At 29.7% G+C, this 21,685-nt stretch overlaps 1 protein-coding gene across 1 annotated transcript in view; it reads left to right on the forward strand.

The window, feature by feature from the left end:
- The first annotated feature begins 13,161 nt into the window (after positions 1-13,161).
- LOC139845621 (uncharacterized) overlaps positions 13,162-21,685 on the forward strand; it is a 122,351-nt gene continuing 113,827 nt past the window's right edge. The window contains exon 1 of the mRNA XM_071835886.1: positions 13,162-13,385. Within this exon, the coding sequence (XP_071691987.1) occupies positions 13,162-13,385 (224 nt within the window). The remainder of the gene's footprint in view (positions 13,386-21,685) is intronic.

Raw genomic sequence — 21,685 nt, forward strand, 5'->3', positions numbered from 1 at the left:
AACCCATAAACCTCTCACCTGCTACTTTGAACTGCGGTTGTGTACCATCATCATCATCGAACACCCAAACCACAAGCATCCTGATCACAGGTCTACTACAAGTAAGTTGCTGCAATAGTTATGGTCCGGTCTAAAATACCATCACTAACTTGACCTGTACTTTTGTTTAGTTAACTTGCAATTGTTACTATGTTTTGGTTTTACTATTGTTGTGTTCGATTATTTTGATCACCAAAAACCACCACTTAAACACCACCTACAATCACACATTAGTTGCCATTATTTTTTTTATTGATTCTTACATGAACCACCTTTGAACACCAACATCAAACCCACAACTAAACCCTCTCCTTCCAACTGCTAGTGTGTCTGCCCATTGTCGGGTAAAACTGAAGACCAAACAACCAAACAATCAATCGAAACATTTTTGATACAAACCATTCAACAAATCATGGTTGCTATTACATCGCTGCTACGGCTGCTATTCTTTTTCTGTTCTAATCAGTTTAAGAAAACTCCACTAGTTGCTTGCCTCTTTCTTCTCTTCTTTAAATCACCCCACCTTCGGCCTTCTTCCTTTTGTAGCTAGACACAAACCACCATCGATCAAAAGCATTCACATTCACATCATCTTCTACAACTAATTAAGCTGCTACAGCTCTTTTATTATGGTGTTGAGAACTAGACTCAAACCCATACCACCCAAGAACCCCCACAGCTATGTCTTCTATTTCAATAACAAACCCAAAACCCAATCAAACCCATTCGATTTCTGTGACTAACCGAAACCTGTAACCTTTCTACCATGTTACTATTTTCTGTTTAATTCTACAAACACACCTCAAAGAAAATCCCATCATACGTTATTTATATTCTTCTGTGTCAGCTGCAATTTGTGATCACCTTGATCCAATAACAAGCTATTCGTATGAGGTTATATACAAAAGAATGTAGCCGATCCATAAATGGGTCACATAGGTGGTGTGTTATTTTTTTTTATAATGATGAAGTAGATAAAGTGGATGATGATGAAGTAGCAATGGAGTCAATAATGTAGGATATGATAGTTCCTTTACAGCTCAATCTCACTTTTCTTTTAATCAAACAACAAAAAAATTCTTGCCATTATTTGATTAGTGGTTAGTGGGTTGATGATGTAGGGCAGTGTACAAGGATCGGTTTATAAAGGAAACATTATAATAATGTTGTTACATAACATCACATTATAAAGCATGAGGATGTGTTAAACATTAGTCTTCTGCCTGTACGAAATCTAAAGGGACCGTAATAATTCATAGGCTGTGAAACTTGATCTTTGTATATTGGGTTCCTTTTAAATGATAAATGGATTAATTATAAAGTGGGCCGATTAAGTATTGCTTGTTGGGCCATGATTTAAATGCTCATTGGACTGAAAGAACTTGGGCCGAGATCCAAGTAATTAAATTGGGCCACGATTCAATTTACTAATTTGGGCTGAACCCAAATTTAATTAGATTACGTAATGAGGGTTATATGGTATTGATTCGGTATTAGAACAGAAAGATACCAAACAGATGAATGGTTAAGATTGTGGGGTTGTTAAGCGAGAGGTCGTGAGTTCGAGCCCGGTCTGAGGCATTTTTTATTTTGGAAAAAGCTTTAAAGGTAGTTTACTTATTATTAGTATCATTATTGTTAGTATTATTATTATTATTATTAATGTTATTATTATTATCATCATTATTATTATCATTAATATTATTATTATTACCACAAGTATTAGTATTATTATTATTAGTAAAAATTATTATTTTTACAGTTACTATTATTAGTATTAATTATTATTAAAAGTATCATTTTTATAAAAATTATCATTTTTGTTATTATAACTATTATTATTATTATAGGATGAAACAACTTTTTATTTATTATTATTAATATTATTTTATCAAATAACTATTAGTTATATAAAACGAAATTTACTACATATAACATGACTATATTAATATTTTTATAATAAATATTAATAAATGTAATTAATTAGGTTATTAATGAAACACATAATTAAAATAACAATTTAATCACTAATAATACATAATTTTGTTCGATTACCATTATATGTGTTAATATATATATATATATAAATGATATATGTTCGTGAATCCGAGGTCAACTCTGCATTGTTCAGTTTCATCATATGTATTTTTTCTACAAAATACAGTATTGTGAGTTTCATTTGCCTTTTTACCCTTTATATTTTTGGGCTGAGAATACATGCGTAATTTTTATAAATGTTTTACGAAATAGACACAAGTGATCAAAAACTACATTATATGGTTGGATTATTAAACCGAATATCGCCCTTCAAGTCTGGTAACCTAAGAATTTAGGGAAATGGCCCCCGATTGACGCGAATCCTAAAGATAGATCTATGGACCTTGACAAGTCCCATTCGGGGTACGAATGCTTTAGTACTTCGAGATTATTATACAGACGAAAGGTTCTGTTTTGGGGATATTCTATGCATTAAGTTAATGTCGGTTACTAGGTGTTCAATCCATATGAATGATTTTTTTTATCTCTATGCAGTTTGCGAAATGCCTGATATGAGAATGATGTTTATGAAATATGAAAATCTTGTGGTCTATTAAAATGATGGAAATGGTTATTTATGTTAAACTAATGAACTCACCAACCTTTTGGTTGACACTTTAAAGCATGTTTATTCTCAGGTATGAACGAAGTCTTTCGCTGTGAAATTGCTCATTTTAAAGATATTACTTGGAGTCATTCATGACATATTTTAAAAGACGTTGCATTCGAGTCATTGAGTTCATCAAGATTATTATTAAGTCAATTATAGTTAGATATATTATGGAATGATATACATGTCGTCAACTTTCGATGTAATGAAAGATGGTCTTTTCAAAAACGAATGCAATGTTTGTAAAATGTATCATATAGAGGTCAAGTACCTCGCGATGTAATCAACTGTTGTGAATCGTTTATAATCGATATGGACTTCGTCCGGATGGATTAGGACGGGTCTCTACATATATTACAGTAAGTCATGCTGAGTTTCTAAATGGAACGTGATGATTCACAGACCATACCGTCATCATGTGCCATGTTACACGACTCTTGTATTATACTTAATCTCTAAAATATCCAGAAAATATTTCTTGATGATTCGGCTTCTTCCGAGGTATTCTGGTAATTTGACAAGTCAAGATCGTGCCATTACAATTTTCTTCCTAGAACATTAACAATGTTCATTCCGAAATTCATATCTGCGAATTCTATACCATTACAAACGGTGCTTAATCGCAAGAAGAAGAAACGAGCGGACAAAGCTCCGAAACAGAAATTGGAGATGACAATGATTATGGGAAACAGAAGCAGGGACATCGAAATATAAGAGAAGATATAAAGCCCAACAACTACCCATAAATTATAAACCGTATATATCGATGCATATAGCAATATAAAGACACGGGAGGACTAAAAACACTATAAACCCAAGGGTATAGTAAAAGTAAATAGATTCTTCCGGCGGCAGATGAAAAAGGAGAATGACAGATATGAAGGTAAGGAGTATATCAAGAATTAGAACTGGATGGAGCATATTAATGAATGCCTTAAAGTATGAATTGAGGAGAAGGAATATAAGGTAATGAAGGAGGGTGGATTTATAGTGAAATATCTGACAAAGCAATCGAAACAGATTATTGCATTTAATCAAAAGAAGATTCTAATTTCCTTAATCGCCGAAGAACCAAATCTTATTACGAAGATTTTCTTTAAATCACATGAATTCCGAAAATAAATCATAACTAAGTCATCGGTTAAAGAGAATATACATTTTCTCATTTCACACTCTTGCGATAGCTTCACTTATACTCCTCGCGTAATCAAATTGTTTTATCTATATTACTCAATGATGGTAAAACTCTAGTTACCAACTCATATTCGTCATGAAAACATTTTTAGAGTTAGCCATGACGACCTCGATCAAATTTCGGGACGAAATTTCTTTAACGGGTAAGTACTGTGATGACCCGGAAATTTCCGATCAAATTTAAACTTTAATCTTTATATGTTCCCAACACGATAAGCAAAATCTGTAATGTTGAGCCTCGAAAGTTTGAAATCTATATTCATGTAATCAATTACCCTTTGACTATGTTCAACGATTCACGAACATTATGTATATATAGATATGTGTATATAATATATACTTATTAAGTGAAAACCTTAACAAAGTATTAGATGCATAATACTTTACATGAACGTATTTTGTTTCAATATAAAGTTATTATAGTTATCGACAGAATTAAAAGATAATATCATACGATTGAATTATCAGATACATTGAATTATGATTACGAGTCTCTGTTATGAGGTCCACTCTGAATTAGGAAACCCTTACTTTTTAACTGTATTCGGAATAATTGGTAAAGTGATTTACAAATGAGAACAAAGCATCACTTATCAAGTGTCAGACAAACGTTAGTGGAGAATTGAATTTCATACTACTTGATTGATCTATTTTCAAACGTACGAAAACGATTTTCGATATAATATAACTTGATTATTAAAATGTCTTTGTTTAAATAACGTAAGTTAGAATATTGGTTATTAGATATATAAATAACGTGCAACGTATATTTAAGTAAGCGATAGTAACACTTGTTTATTTAATTCGATTTCAAATATATTTAAAACGTGTTTATGTTTATTAAATATATATGATTTCAAATTAGTTAAGTAAGCGATAGTAACACTTGTTTATTTAATTCAATTGATATTAAGATATATAATTTAGAAATTAAAATAAACGTTGGCGCATAAAAGAATTTTATCAAATTAAGTTTAAAGCGTAAACGTTATATGATATAATATTTTCGATTATGTAAACGATCTTAAATTATACTTTGAAATATAATTAGTTTTGAAAATCTAAATATTGTATTATTAGATACATATTTCAATAATACATATTTCAAACCTATATATTATGTATATTTTAATTTAGTCATAAAACGTTTTGATTTAAACTAATAATATTAAATATTCTTTGATAAATAACGAGACTTTGAATTATAAAAGTTAATGACCAAAACGCTTAAATGATTAGGTTACATTTAGAGTAAAATAATTTTTCATTGATTTGAGTCTTGTCATATATAAAGGTACGTTACACAAAACACAAAGTATCAGTTTTCTACACGTACGAAAATGTGTTCGAAAAACCGAAAGTGGTACATGAGTCAAGTGACAACGTACGTGTCATTTGAGTAAAAATTATATTTTTACCATATACGTAAATATAATATTATATATAATTAATTATATAGATTATTAATTAATTAATTATATTTATTATTTAAACGAGTGTCGGCAGGTTTTATTGGTCGAATGGGGGCTGCCAAGAGGAGCCATGCGATCGCATGGCCCTAAGGCACACTAACCATGCGATCGCATGGTGATGGAAGTCAGGCCAACTCTTTATAGTTCGAACGAATTCATTTTGCACACACACATATCACTCTATATCTCTTTATCTAAGATATTACTCCTTATGTATGTATTTATTTATTTATTTATTATTATTATTAATAAAGATTATTATTATTAATCTAAAAATATTATGAGTAGTAGTATTATTATTATGTATTATACATAAAATACTACGACAAGAGGTACGCGCGAGCTATTATAACATGAGTTTTATGAAAGGGATAGAGCTAAGGAAATTATGGGTTATAGCTTTGGAGGTTATGGGTATAGTTCGGGGGTTTTGCTCGTGAGTCAAACTAGTGTTTATCATCTTCGTTGTGTCTACGTACTTTCCTGCAATATTGAATCTCAATATTGATACGTGAGCACTCATAACTTAACTTTTATATACTATTAGTGTATCCCTGGCTAGTGCTCGAGTATTTAGGATTATGCATGCTTGTACTTTTGATATTTCCTTTAGTTAGGTTATGTTGAATCCTGAATTAGTTACATATGCGGTTGAGATAAGGTATAAGATATGCATGTCGTTGGAAAGCTAGCAAAAAATTAAGAACTTTTCCTTTAGATATCGAATGGTTTCGATGAACGGATTTGAAGTTATAGTCAATCGAATTTTTTGTATTAAAAATGATTATTATTATCGTCATTCTAGTTTTATCATATTATTATTATCTTTTATCAATAAAAGGATTTATCATTAAAAATTATTATTTTTATTATTATTACTATCGTTAATATCGTTAAAGTTATAATTATTATTATTATTATTATTATAATAATAATTATTATTATTATTATTATCTAATTATTATTATTATTATTATTATTATTATTATTATTATTATTATTATTATTATTATTATTATTATCATTATTAATATATATACATCATTATTTAAAAATGGTTATTGTTATTGTTATTATTATTATTATATTATCATTAAAATAATTATTAGTATTATCGTTAATAATGTTATAGTAATTATCATTATTAGTATTATTGTAATTAAAACTAATATTAGTAACACCAAATTATTTTGATTACTATTATTATCATTATTATGAACGCGATATAAAAGACGATTAAAAGCTATTAAACGAAACGATTAGGATATAATGAGTATGAGTATCATGATGAAATTAAAATATTGTAAGATATTGATTTAGATAAAACTATCGTTCTTAGTATTTTTATCATTACTATTATTAAATGTATCGTTAGTATTGAAACTATCATTTTAACAAAAATTATCATTTTAAACGAAATGTCATTGTTATTAAAAAATATCATTATTATTATTATTTTAAATAAAATTATTATTTTAAAGTTAATATTAAAAGGTATCGTAAATATTAAAGTTATTATAATTAGAATTATCATTTTATCATAATATCAAATTGAGTAAATATAAATATTGATATTTTTATTAATAGAATAATAATAATAATTATTACAAAAAATACAAATTTTACTTATTATTATCATCAATGTTATTTTATCAAATAAATATGTAATACAAATAATATAATTACCTTAATAAGATTTATCATAATATTTTTATGAACTTTATAAATTTTATTACTTAAGATATATAAAAGAATATTTTTTTATATAAAGTTTTATTTATTAATAAATGAATTATATTATTTACTTTATTAAATCTTTTAAAAATATTTTAAAATATAAAACGACGATATTTAAACTATATAATAATCATGGATAAATTTTGGAAATCATTTTAAGTCAAATTGACTTTTGTCGACTTTTGCATACTAGACTCGAGCATTAGGATTGTGGTACACTATGACTTGACCTAAATTGTTAGACAAATATTGACCAACATATAAATATATATAATTAATTTAGGTTCGTGAATCCGAGACCAACCTTGCACTTGTTCAATGACGTTATATGTATTTTTACTACGAAATACAGTATGGTAAGTTTCATTTGCCTTTTTACCCTTTATATTTTTGGACTAGGAATACATGCGCAATTTTTATAAATGTTTTACGAAATAGACACAAGTAATCGAAACTACATTATATGGTTGAATGATCGAAGCCGAATATGCCCCTTTTTGCTTGGTAGCCTAAGAATTGGGGAACATCACTAATTTTGAGAATTAGTGCACCCCTAATTGACGCGAATCCTAAAGATAGATCTATTGGGCCTAACGAACCCCATCCAAAGTACCGGATGCTTTAGTACTTTGAATTCGTTTTTATCATGTCCGAAGGATTTCCCGAAATGATAAGGGATATTCTTATATGCATATTGTTAATGTCGGTTACCAGGTGTTCAATCCATATGAATGATTTTTGTCTCTATGCATGGGACGTATTTTATGAGAATTGGAAATGAAATTCTTGTGGTCTATTAAAATGATGGAAATGAATGATTATGATAAACTAATGAACTCACCAACCTTTTGGTTGACACTTTAAAGCATGTTTATTCTCAGGTATTTAAAGAAATCTTCCGCTGTGCATTAGCTCAATTTAAAGACATTACTTGGAGTCTTTCATGGCATACATTTCGAAAGACGTTGCATTCGAGTCATTGAGTTCATCAAGATTATTATTAAGTCAATTATAGTTTGGATAGTGGATTTTAAGAAAGGGTATTCATGTCTGTCAATTTTCGATGTAAAGAAAGTTTATCTTTTAAAAACGAATGCAATGTTTGTAAAATGTATCATATAGAGGTCAAATACCTCGCGATGAAATCAACTATTGTGAATCGTTTATAATGTATATGAACGGGTCCTTTCACGTTTTTCGTTGACAGTTTTCTATAAGTTTTCTCAGGTTCTTTATTGGCTACTTGATACATGCTTCCGCGTACACTTATATTTGCTTGGGGTCAAGCATACATGCATACATTCTGATTTCTTGCTTAGGGTTAAGCATACATGCACACGCTTTGATTACTTGCTTGGGGTCAAGCATACATACATACGCTATTGATAGCATTCATGATTTTCAAATTATATTATGTCGCAAATTATTTCATTCATACTTTATAACTTTTGTAAACTTAAACTTGTTGTCGAACCGTTTGGTTTACTTAAAACTTTGCAAGTCTTATACGTTTCAAATGAATGCGACATAATTTTAGTCAAACGCATCTCATTTAGGGACTATGACCACGTAACGAGACCTAAGTTAACAACGTCGTCAATGACGATTTTGTCGGGTCATTACAGATGGTACCAGAGCGTTGGTTGTAGGGATCTAGGATATGCATTAGTGTGTCTGACAGAGTCGTTAGGATGCATTAGTGAATCTAGACTATAACCGGATAGTTAATCATTGCATTCTGACTTGCATTTGCTATAGATAGCAGTTACTTGACTACTTGTGCATATATACTTGAATCTTTCTTACGTGAACTTCTTAATGGTACCAAATTTTCATCATACGAACTCGTACTCTGCCACTTTCGGGTAACATACGTAAACTTAAGATTCATACGCGTAAGGATGACGACGACTTCATAAGTTACACTAGTCCGGGAACTTTGTCTCCCATGTTGTTATTCACCCCATCTCAGCTTACTATCCACAAGAGTTTTAAAGTTATCACCACTACTTTAGATGAGTATCATCATCACTATTTATCACTACGGTTACGTACTACTCGTTATCATAATTCGTTACTCTTTTTGTGCCTAAAGGCATTATTTTTTGACTTGAACCGCATTGACGTGAACAATCAATTATACACTTCCCTCGGGAAACGCTTCTTCAGAGTTGCACTAATTCTTTCGATTCAATACGAGTCACGTTAGAGACGTCGTTACACTTTGTTCATTTTAAAACTTCACGATCACACGAACTTAGTTCTATGGAGTGATGTGGGAATGGAGGTATGAGTTAGCGTAATATAACGACACTTGATCAATGTGGTTATATTATGGTAAGTCATACCAAAGTTCTAATGACTCGCGATGGTGATTGGACTCGATCAACCTAATCACCACCATGTGCCATGTACATGACTTCATTTTCTTGTTGGACATCTAAAAACTCCGAGAATACTGATAACAACCATACCAAGGACGCACCTTTGATTATTGTTAAACCATATTTATGCTTCCGAATGAATGACAAATTCTTTCAACTTCAAACATATGTTACACGTGTATACTATCTCGTTTTCGCAGAGTTTTATCGACGAACTACAATATGCTTGATATGCTCACATCGAGGCGGAAACTTCTCTCACATTACACTCGTACTTCCATATAAGGAAATCTTTAATCTAAATTCTCATTGGAGAGAGAGACTCTTCACATTATGCTATATTCGCCTCGAGGGTGAATAGTCCTAACGAACATTTTCAGAAACCGATAAGAAACTTGTTCTAACAAACGTTTTCAAGTCCTAAAAACTTGTTCAAAAATGTATCTTAAATAAATGTACCTCGTTTCGGATCGAGATGCTCGTTTCACTTCTAGACTTACAAAAAGCCTCAGGACCACGTTTAGACATGAGTACGGCGTATCAACCACAAACTGACGGACCAAGTAAATGTACGATTCAAACCTCGGAAACCATAATGCGAATTTGTGTTATCAACTTCAAATTTACTTGAGAAAATTATTTGCCTTTAGCCGAATTCTCTTACTAAAATAATTTTCATTCGAGTATTAACGCCACACCTTTCAAAGCTTTATATGGCCGCAAATGTCGTTCTACTATTTGTTGGGCCAACGTAGGTAACAATCAAACCATCCTTCTAACTTGACTTTTAAAATCAACTAAACACATGTTCTATATCTATATGATATGCTAACTTAAAGATTTAAAACCGGGAAACACGAAAAACACCGTAAAACCGGATATACGCCGTCGTAGTAACACCGCAGGCTGTTTTGGGTTAGTTAATTAAAAACTATGATAAACTTTGATTAAAAGTTATTTTTCTGGGAAAATGATTTTTCTTATGAACATGAAACTATATCCAAAAATCATGGTTAAACTCAAAGTAGAAGTATGTTTTCCAAAATGGTCATCTAGACGTCGTTCTTTCGACTGAAATGACTACCTTTACAAAAACGACTTGTAACCTGTATTTTCGACTATAAACTTATACTTTTTCTGTTTAGATTCATTAACTTAAGTTCAATATGAAACCATAGCAACTTGAAACACTCAAAACGGATTTAAAACGAAGAAGTTATGGGTAAAACAAGATTGGATAATTTTTCTTGTTGTAGCTACGTGAAAATCGGTAACAAATCTATATTAATCATATCCTAGCTAACTTATATTGTATTACATGTATTCTAATATATTATGTAATCTTGGGATACCATAGACACGTATGCAAATGTTTTGACATATCATAACGACCCATGTATATATATTATTTGGAACAACCATAGACACTCTATATGCAGTAATGTTGGAGTTAGCTATACAGGGTTGAGGTTGATTCCAAAAATATATATACTTTGAGTTGTGATCTAGCCTGAGACGTGTATACGCTGGGTCGTGGATTGATTCAAGATAATATATATCGATTTATTTCTGTACATCTAACTGTGGACAACTAGTTGTAGGTTACTAACAAGGACAGCTGACTTAATAAACTTAAAACAGTAAAACGTAATAAAAATGTTGTAAATATATTTTGAACATACTTTGATATATATGTACATATTTATTACAGGTTCGTGAATCGACCAGTGGCCAAGTCTTACTTCCCGACGAAGTAAAAATCTGTGAAAGTGAGTTATAGTCCCACTTTTAAAATCTATTATTTTTTTGGGATGAGAATACATGCGATTTTATAATGGTTTTACAAAATAGACACAAGTAATCGAAAATACTTTCTATGTTGGATTATCGAACCGAATATGCCCCTTGTTAGCTTGTAGCCTAAGAATTAGGGAAATGGCCCCTAATTGATGCGAATCCTAAAGATAGATCTATTTGGCCCAACAAGCCTCATCCGAGTTACGGATGCTTTAGTACTTCGATTTATCATATCCGATGAGAGTCCCGGATTTATCATATCCGATGAGAGTCCCGGAATGATGGGGATATTCTATATGCATCTTGTTAAGGTCGGTTACCAGGTGTTCAACATATGAATGATTTTTATCTCTATGCAGTTTGCGAAATGCCTGATATGAGATGTGTTATAAAAATGAAATCTTGTGGTCTATTATTATGATTTGATAATAATAATATGTAGGTTAAACCTATAACTCACCAACAATTTTGTTGACGTTTTAAGCATGTTTATTATCAGGTGATTATTAAGAGCTTCCGCTGTTGCATACTAAATTAAGGACAAGATTTGGAGTCCATGCTTGTATAATATTGTTTAAAAAATGCATTCGAAGACTTATGTTGATGTGTAATATTATTGTAAACCATTATGTAATGGTCGTGTGAAAAACGCTATATTTTAGATTATCATTATTTGATAATCGTCGTAATATTTTAAAGGTTATGGTTTGTTCTAAAATCGAATGCAGTCTTTGAAAAACGTCTCATATAGAGGTCAAAATCTCGCAACGAAATCAATTAATATGGAACGTTTATAATCAATATGAACGGGACATTTCAATATGATATAAAAGGTTTCTTGTCTTTTATTTTCACTACTATTATTAGTAAAATTTGTTACATATTTTGATTGCTTTGGTTGTATCTTTTATATTAAGAAAATAATAATTTGTTAGTCACTACAATTTTATTAATCTTTAAGGAAATTTTTTAACGACTAACAACTGCTTGACAGTTCGAACTATCATTAAGTTGAATAAAAGTGACGATTATGAAATTATACTTGACTTTTATCGTTAGATTATTTTTTTGTTATATATTTTATTATTATTATTATATTATTATTATTTATAATTATAATTATTATTAATTATTTTGTACAACCAGTGATTATTATTTCTAGATCCGCCACTGATGACAAGACGTGGCAAAACAGCACGATATGGAGGGGACCACGTGGGTGCACGATCCACACGACATAATAGTACTAGTTTGTACTATTCTGTCCCCTCCTCCTTTCTTGTCGCCTACTTGGCAGAAGAAAGGACTGCCACTCTTACTTATAAATACTCACATCCAACTTCTCAAACAACACATTCAAGATAGAGGGAAAAAACTCATCTTTCACAACACTCTATCTGTACGGTTACAATAACGGTTCTCATGTAACGTTCCTTGAACATCAAATCCTAACACCGTCCAATGAGCCATCGCCTCCGATTAACCCGAATGATGGTGGGTTACGTTTAACCACTCTTTATGAGATCATCATCTCGTATGAGGGTTATTCACGGTACTCCGGACTGGATAGTTAAACTCAAGAAACCCTTAAATCCCCCTTGATTGTTGATCTTGAATGAACCGAACCCCTTAGACCATTTTATGCTTGATCATCATCATCATCATCATCATCATCATCACCACCACCACCACCACCACCACCACCACCATCATCATATTATTATTATTATTATTATTATTATTATTATTATTATTATTATTATTATTATTATTATTATTATTATTATTATTATTATTATTATTATTATTATTATTATTATTATTATTATTATTATTATTATTATTATTATTGTGTAAAGGGTGAGATAGATTGCGGAAATCAAAAATGAACATGGTAATGTTTGAAAGGCTTACACCATGCGAACTTGACAAAAAACAGGGGTGGCACGCCGTGCCAGAAAGTGGCGCTCCGTGCCACATGGTGACTGAAAATAGCAGAAGTGAAGTGGCACGTCGTGTCACTTGTGGCACGCCGTGCCACATACGGGTATACCTGGAAAATGGGTCGAGATGGGTCGGTTGGGTCGAAGATCGAATGGGTTTGGGTCAAAATGGGTCAGAAATAAAATGGGTCGAATGGGTTGGGTCGAGACCCGGGTCGGGTTGGGTCGAGACCCGGGTCGGGTTGAGTCGAGACCCGGGTCGGATGGGTCGGACTAGTTAACATGTTAACAAGCTGATCAAAAATTCATATAGTTCACCCCATTTGTTAATCAAAAATTCAAAATCAAGATGACAAAGACAACCATGTTAACATGCTGATCAAAATTTCATATAGTTCACCCCATTTATTAATCAAAATCAAAATATATATAACAAAGTCAAATGAATACCCAAACATCATAGTCAAATAAATTACTTTATTTAATACATTGAGACTAAAAGAACAGTATTCATTGCATTATAGGTATGATATACTCGATGGTTCTTAACATTGCAACCACCCATCATTTAGGTATTCAAATGAACTATTTAAAAAATGCAAGTTATAGGTATGAAACCTTAAAAATAACATTACAAAGTTTATGAATTTATTAACCTGGATGAAATTTAGGTACAAAACTTCAGACAATTACATGTTTTCAGAATCATGTAGTACTATTGAAAAATCATAACTGCTACCCTATTCAATTTCAACAGCATGATATAACCGTATTACATACCTTATAATGTGTGATGACCAGGGAATTTCCGACCAAATTTAAACTCAATCTTTCTATGATTTCGATACGACAAGTAAAGTATGTAATGTTGAGTCTAGAAAAGTTTGAAACTATGTTCATGTATTCAATTGACCTTTGACTATTCCTGACGATTCACGAACAATTGTATATAATTAAATATGTATACTTATATGTATAAATGTAAATATATATATAAATATAAATAAAAGTGTATATATATATATAATAAATTGAATTAATAAAATACACTTTAATTAATTGGAATTAAGAATTTAAAATGTTAAATAAAATAATTAAGTTACTATTAAAATGAATATATATATAAATATATATATAATTTATAATTAGTTGTAATATATAAATATTAAATAAATGTTATCATACAATATAATATTGGATATTATATTAAATGTAGTTATCAGTATAGTTGTTATATATTTATATTCAATATTATTAATATGATTAAAACCCATTATATGAGATTCGATACATTTAAGTTATTATAATTACTAATAATATTGTCGTCGTTGTTAACATCATTATTATTATTAAAACTAGTAGTAAAGTTATAACTTTAATTAATATTAACAATTAATATAACAATTTTAATTATAAATTATATTGTTGTAGTAATATAATAATCACTTTCAATATTAAAAATATATATGTGTAATAGTAATATGAAAATATGTATATATAAATAAATTGTTATATTATTTCTAATATAATTGTAATTAATGGTATCATCAATAATATAATTCTTATTAATATTATTAGTGTAAGCTTGATAGAATTATTATCAATATTATTAATAATTCTATAATTATTATTATTACTAGTATTCTCATTTAACATTAATATTATTAACAGATTTTATTAATAGAATTATATTATTAATTAGTATTACTGAATTTAATATAACAATATATAAATATATATATATATATATATATATATATATATATATATATATATATATATATATATATATATATATATATATATATATATATATATATATATATATATATATATATATATATACGTTTACTGATATATAGATATTGTTTTTACAGATAATAAAATATAGATAGATTCAATGTCTGTTACATGTCGCCATCTTCACTATTTAATTTGTCTATCTAATTGATTTATTTGCGAATCCAATCTAACATAATCCAAATTGAGATGCAAGATCGATATCTGCTTTTATTTTAATTCTTTTGTTTGGTTGTTTCTTTTCTTTCCTAACAGATTCTATCTGTCGATCTTTATTTGCATATACACCATCAAATAACTCACGGTATGGGATAAAACCGTTCGAGTGTATCACAAGTACTATCATTTATCAATCATATGTATTTTGTTTTCAAGAAAATTAATCAGAAAACATATAAAACAGTCCGGTTACCCTGTTCTTGGTTCATCACATCAAAAGCTCGATTTAGAGTCATATTTCAAAATGTAAAAATGCTGTTTTGTTAGGATTTATGTATGTAAACTACCTGCTAAGTTTCAAAATCCAATTCATTATATCAAGATCGAATTCTTGAGTCAAAGTTTTAGTTTTCAAAGTCAAACGAAGTAATTATCATGAAATTCAAACTTTGTATGATGTTTTAGGATCAATTGAGAGTACAGAAAGTTTATAGGATGGATTTGCAACATTTTTCATTCAGAAACCGTGGGCTAAAACTTCATAAATTTCTGAAAGTGATTTGGAGTTCATCCCAAATTATACAGCATTTTTTTTAAAAGCTTGATTTTTTTTACTTCTTGTTTATTCTGTTAATCTATAACAATCACAATAACTACTTCTGTTTCATTTAATAATTTAAAACTCATCTTTGGGGTTGCTGTTCTGATCCATGATATTGCTCTGGCCGATTTGGAATATGAAGAAGAAGAAGATACACTTATATGGGTTATAAACAAATAAAACTGATATAAAACAGAATCTGGGCAATAGCCCAACGGTTCAGTGTGTTATGAGTATTCAGGAGGTCTAGGGTTCGATCTCTGCTGGTGGCATTTTTTTTTAAAGCCTACTTACATGAGGTAGTTTTTCTTTAATAATAATAATAATAATAATAATAATAATAATAATATTATTATTATTATTATTATTATTATTATTATTATTATTATTATTATTATTATTATTATTATTATTATTATTGTTATTGATATTGTTATTATTATTAGTAATATACTTATTATTGTTGTTATTGCTACTAAATCAAGATTATAGATCATTTATCATTATTGTAATTATAAAGATTATAATTATTATTATTAGGATTATATCTAAAAGTATTATAATTATCATTAGTATTATTATTATTATTATTATTATTATTATTATTATTATTATTATTATTATTATTATTATTATTATTATTAATGATTGTATTAAAACAAGTATTAGAGTTGTTATCATTATTATTACTAATATTAGTATTAGTATAATTATGTACCTATTAGTAATATTAGAATCATTATTAACATATGTATTATTATTATTATTAATATCATTATCATTTTATTATTAGTATCATCTTATTAATAAAATTATTATTGGTAAGACTATTATTAGTAAATCATTAATATTAAAAACTATCATTTTTGTTACAAATAAATATTTTGACTTAACATATATATTTTATTAATAGTTTATATACCTATATATAAAACCTATTAACATTAATTACATAAATCCTTATATATAACAAACCAATGAATTTTAGATATAATACGAACCATAAATATATAAAATGAAAATTTAAATGTAATGAAACTTGTTAATCAACTATATATATAAATTACATCACTAATCATAATATATTTGTTCGATTATAATTATGTATATTAATAAATACACAAATGATATAGGTTCGTGAATCCGAGGCCAACCCTGCCTTGTTCAATATTGTCATATGTATTTTTACTACAAAATACATTAGGTGAGTTTCATTTGCTCTCTTTTTAATTGCTTTTGCATTATATATTTTTGGGCTGAGAATACAAGCGCTGTTTTATAAATAATAGACACAAAAACTAATCCCATTTTTAAAACTCTTTAAATGTTTTGGGATGAATAAATGAGCTTTTTGATTTACAAAATAGTTTCTTCAAAAACTAAATTCTATGTAGAGTTGTATCAACAAATATTTTTGGTTACACCTCAGGCTGTGGAATAGAACTATAGATTACTATATGCTGTTTAGCATGGATTATTATATGATGTTTAGCATTGATTTTAAATTCTAAGCTGAGTTGTATCATTAAATATTTTTGTTACACCTCAATGTAGAATAATTTTATAAAATGTTTTATAAATCTATTGGGCCTAACAAACCCCATCCAAAGTACCGGATGCTTTAGTACTTCGAAATTTATATCATATCCGAAGGGTGTCCCGGAATGATGGGGATATTTTTATATATGCATCTTGTTAATGTCGGTTACCAGGTGTTCACCATATGAATGATTTTTATCTCTATGTATGGGATGTGTATTGAAATATGAAAATCTTGTGGTCTATTAAAATGATGGAAATGATTATTTATGTTAAACTAATGAACTCGCCAACCTTTAGGTTGACACTTGAAAGCATGTTATTCTCAGGTACGAAAGAAATCTTCCGCTGTGCATTTGCTCATTTTAAGAAATATCACTTGGAGTCATTCATGGCATATTTCAAAAGACGTTGCATTCGAGTCGTCGAGTTCATCAAGATTATTATTAAGTCAATTATAGTTGGATATATATTCTGAAATGGTATGCATGCCGTCAACTTTTGTTGTAAAGAAAGATTGTCTTTTAAAATCGAATGCAATGTTTGTAAAATGTATCATATAGAGGTCAAGTACCTCGCGATGTAATCAACTGTTGTGAATCGGTTATAATCGATATGGACTTCGTCCGGATGGATTAGGACGGGTCTCTACAGTTGGTATCAGAGCGGTGGTCTTAGCGAACCAGGTCTTGCATTAGTGTGTCTAACTAATAGTTGTTTAGATGCATTAGTGAGTCTGGACTTCGACCGTGTCTGCATGTCAAAAGTTTTGCTTATCATTTAGTGTCGAAAATTATTTGCTTATCATCCTTAAAGTCTAGACACGTCTTACTGCCTCTATTGCATAGACTGTGTATAGATAAATTCATATCTTAGCGTATCTGTTATTGTTACCTTTGCCTGACAGCTTCCGTAGATTTCTTCGTAACTTATGGGATTTTAGTATTATATATGCATATGTAAGTTATGTATTGTAGGGTACTAATCTACATCCTATAATCTATTTCTTATCGAAAAATCCATCATCTGATCGTACGAGATGAATCCCTCAACCAGTTCGAATTCCTCGGATTCCGACAGCTATTCCGATATGGAGTTTCGCCTAAGCTCCGAAAGAAGTGTCACCAGAATGAATCAGCCAATCAGCCATCCCCAATTCATCTGATGGGTTCGTAGCCTACTTAATCATTGGTGGCAAGAAAAAAGTGATCCCTTCCATCCACCAAATTGCCCTCTTAGCGAAGAACCTGAAACACTTACCGGCGAATCTATCCGAAACACCATTTTCAGCCTTAGTTCCAGAGTAGCTCGACACGATTATATTCTATCCACAATTCTAGATCTTATTCATCCACTCGTTCGAACCGACAATCATCCCGGAGTAATAAGTCAACGAGTTTCGCACCCGAGTTGTAGCCTTGAAAAAATATGGTGCAAAACTTACCAGCTTCAGCAACATCAACGGCACCAACAGTACCAATAACACAACAATCAACATCACACACCTCAACATCTCATTATGTACCTCGAGCATAATCATTAATCTGCGAATCGTTCTACATCATTTATCTTCGTTCGACATGACGATTATGTAATCTCTAATGTGTTAGAGATTATATATTATAGTTCTAACGATAAATCAAAATGAGTTTAATATTATGTTAACTCATTAAATCCATGATTACATCTGAAGAAAATATATATGTATATATGTTTTCATAAAGATTGTAATTAAAAATTCTTTTGTACAAACTGTTAATGGTGAAAATATTTTAACGGGTAGGTAATACCTGAGGAATATTTAGATTTCACATTAATAAGTTACATTGTACATTCTTCGAATCTGATTCAACAGTCATTTACTATCCTACTTACATCCACAAGATATACGTATCCGTTCACCGCAGAATAACCATTTTCATTCAATTTCATATTTGGATTTTGACCTATCAGAATCCAACAAGTGGCATAATGAAGAAAACATTTGATAAAAATAAAATTTGTTAGAAACAGACAAATTAACTATGAGGAATTTTGTTAAGAATTCACGCTAACAAAATCCTAGCTAACTGTTCCTAGCTAACTGTTAATTCCTTATTACATTTTATTTATCGCAGTTTATTTATCGCAATTTAATTATCGCAATTTTATTTATCGTCATTTAATTTCTGTTATTTACTTTACGCACTTTATTTATCGTCATTTAATTTCTGTTATTTTTTTTACGCACTTTAAATATCGGGACACGTATACAAGGTTTTGACATATCATATCGACCCATCTATATATATTATTTGGAATAACCATAGACACTCTATATGCAGTAATGCGGGAGTTAGCTATACAGGGTTGAGGTTGATTCTACAATAATATATATAGTTTGAGTTGTGATCGAGTTTGAGACATATACACGGGTCACGATACGTATTAATTAATTCTAATATTATATATTAAATTATATATGAATTATTGGACTGTTAACTGTGGATTATCGACTGTGGACTAATGACATTGGACAATTAAAATAAATTAAAATATTAATTATAATATATGAAACTAAATAATTCTTCAAGTTTGCCACTTGATTTCATCTTAAACCTCATTTGTATCTTGACGATTACAATCTGCGTTCAAACCTTTCGTAATTCTTGAAAACACCTCAATCGAGAGGATGAACCAACCGCACTTCATCTACGTAAGAAGAGATTGATGCATATAGTTATGCACTTGAAAACTCTTAGAACCTGAGTAAATGTTTAACACGTATCTGTGCTAATTCCTTTAGTATTATTATTACCAAAAATTACTTGGTAATTCCTTTTAAAGTAGCAAATTTTGTCACAGCTCCAGCAAGTCAACTTTGACTTTTTGTTTGAAACAACCTTATTATCACCTTGATTTATATGCATGCTCTTTTATTGTTACCAGAGAACCTTTTATATTCCACCATATTATCAGCAGATGTACCAGCAACCTCGTCGCTCCTTGGTTTAAATCCCTCCGACAAATCACTATATTTATCTATTGAAGTCTCATCATGTACACATCCGTATCTTGTAACAAGAATTACCATACCAATTACCAGAAATCAGCAAATCTGTATTTTGAGTCTCGCAACGATTCCACATCAACAGTTATATGTATCCATATAACATTTATCTCTTAGAACTATGATCTTCCATTCTGAAATTCTGAAAAGCACCAAGTTTGCGAATTAATACTCTGAATTTTGAAAAGTTGAATGAAGCAACAAAAACTGTAAATGACATCAACAGCCAAAAGTTGATAATAAAGAATTGTATGTTGGCAAAGCTCAGAAAAAGTTTGAAACTGAAAAAAAAAACTGATTGAGCAAACTACGAAGGAGTCTCTGAACAAATCAAAAGGACTTAACTTTTACATTAAGAATCCTGATGATTCTGTTTCTGATGAAATCTTTAGCGAATACCTTGCTTCTGACTCCAAACTCTTGCGGACAAATTTTCTTCACCATCCTTCGATATTAGAAATTCCAAGATATCATCGTATCTTTCATTATAAATATCCTCTATATTTCTGAAGATATTTTCATAATTATTCTTATCTAAAATCATTAATCTCTTTGTGCTATCAGTGTTACATCATATAGAAACTGTTAGTTTCTATATTCTGTAAACTTTGGAGCTTAAAATATAAATGTTATTGAAGTAATGTTGGGAACTGATGCATGAGTTAGTATAATATAATGACACTTGATCAACGTGATTATATTACAGTAAGTCATGATGAGTTTCTAATGAAATGTGTTGATTCACAGACCATAACGTCATCATGTGCCATGTTACACGACTCTTACATTTTATCTGATATATAAATATATCAAGAACATATTTTCTTGATAGTTCTATCTTTCCCGAATATTCTGGTAATTTGACGAATCAAGATCGTGCTATTACCATTTCTTTCTTAGAACATTAACTATATTCATTTCGAAATTCATATCTATGAATTCTGGACCGTTGCTCGCGTTACTAGAGGACGAGAGGATAATAAAAAGGCAAAGAAATCCAAAATATAAGAGAAAATATAAAGCCCAATGACAACACCGGAATTACAAACCGTGAATATTAATACGAATAGCAATATAAAAACACGGTATAATTACGAATAGTATCATCCCAAGGTAATAGTAGAAGTAAACAGATTTTTCTGGTGGAAGATTGAAAAGAAGGATGACAGAAATGATAATTAGGAAAATATTAGGGATTAGAACTTGACTAAGCATTTTCACAATCTTTTGGATGTATGAACTAAGAAGGAAAGTATAGGAATGGTGAGAATAATGGAACGGATGAGTTTAATTTATAATGAAAATATCAGACATAGTAATCGAG

Source organism: Rutidosis leptorrhynchoides, chromosome 1 (genome assembly GCF_046630445.1).
Source record: "Rutidosis leptorrhynchoides isolate AG116_Rl617_1_P2 chromosome 1, CSIRO_AGI_Rlap_v1, whole genome shotgun sequence".
NCBI classification, from domain to species: Eukaryota; Viridiplantae; Streptophyta; class Magnoliopsida; order Asterales; family Asteraceae; genus Rutidosis; species Rutidosis leptorrhynchoides.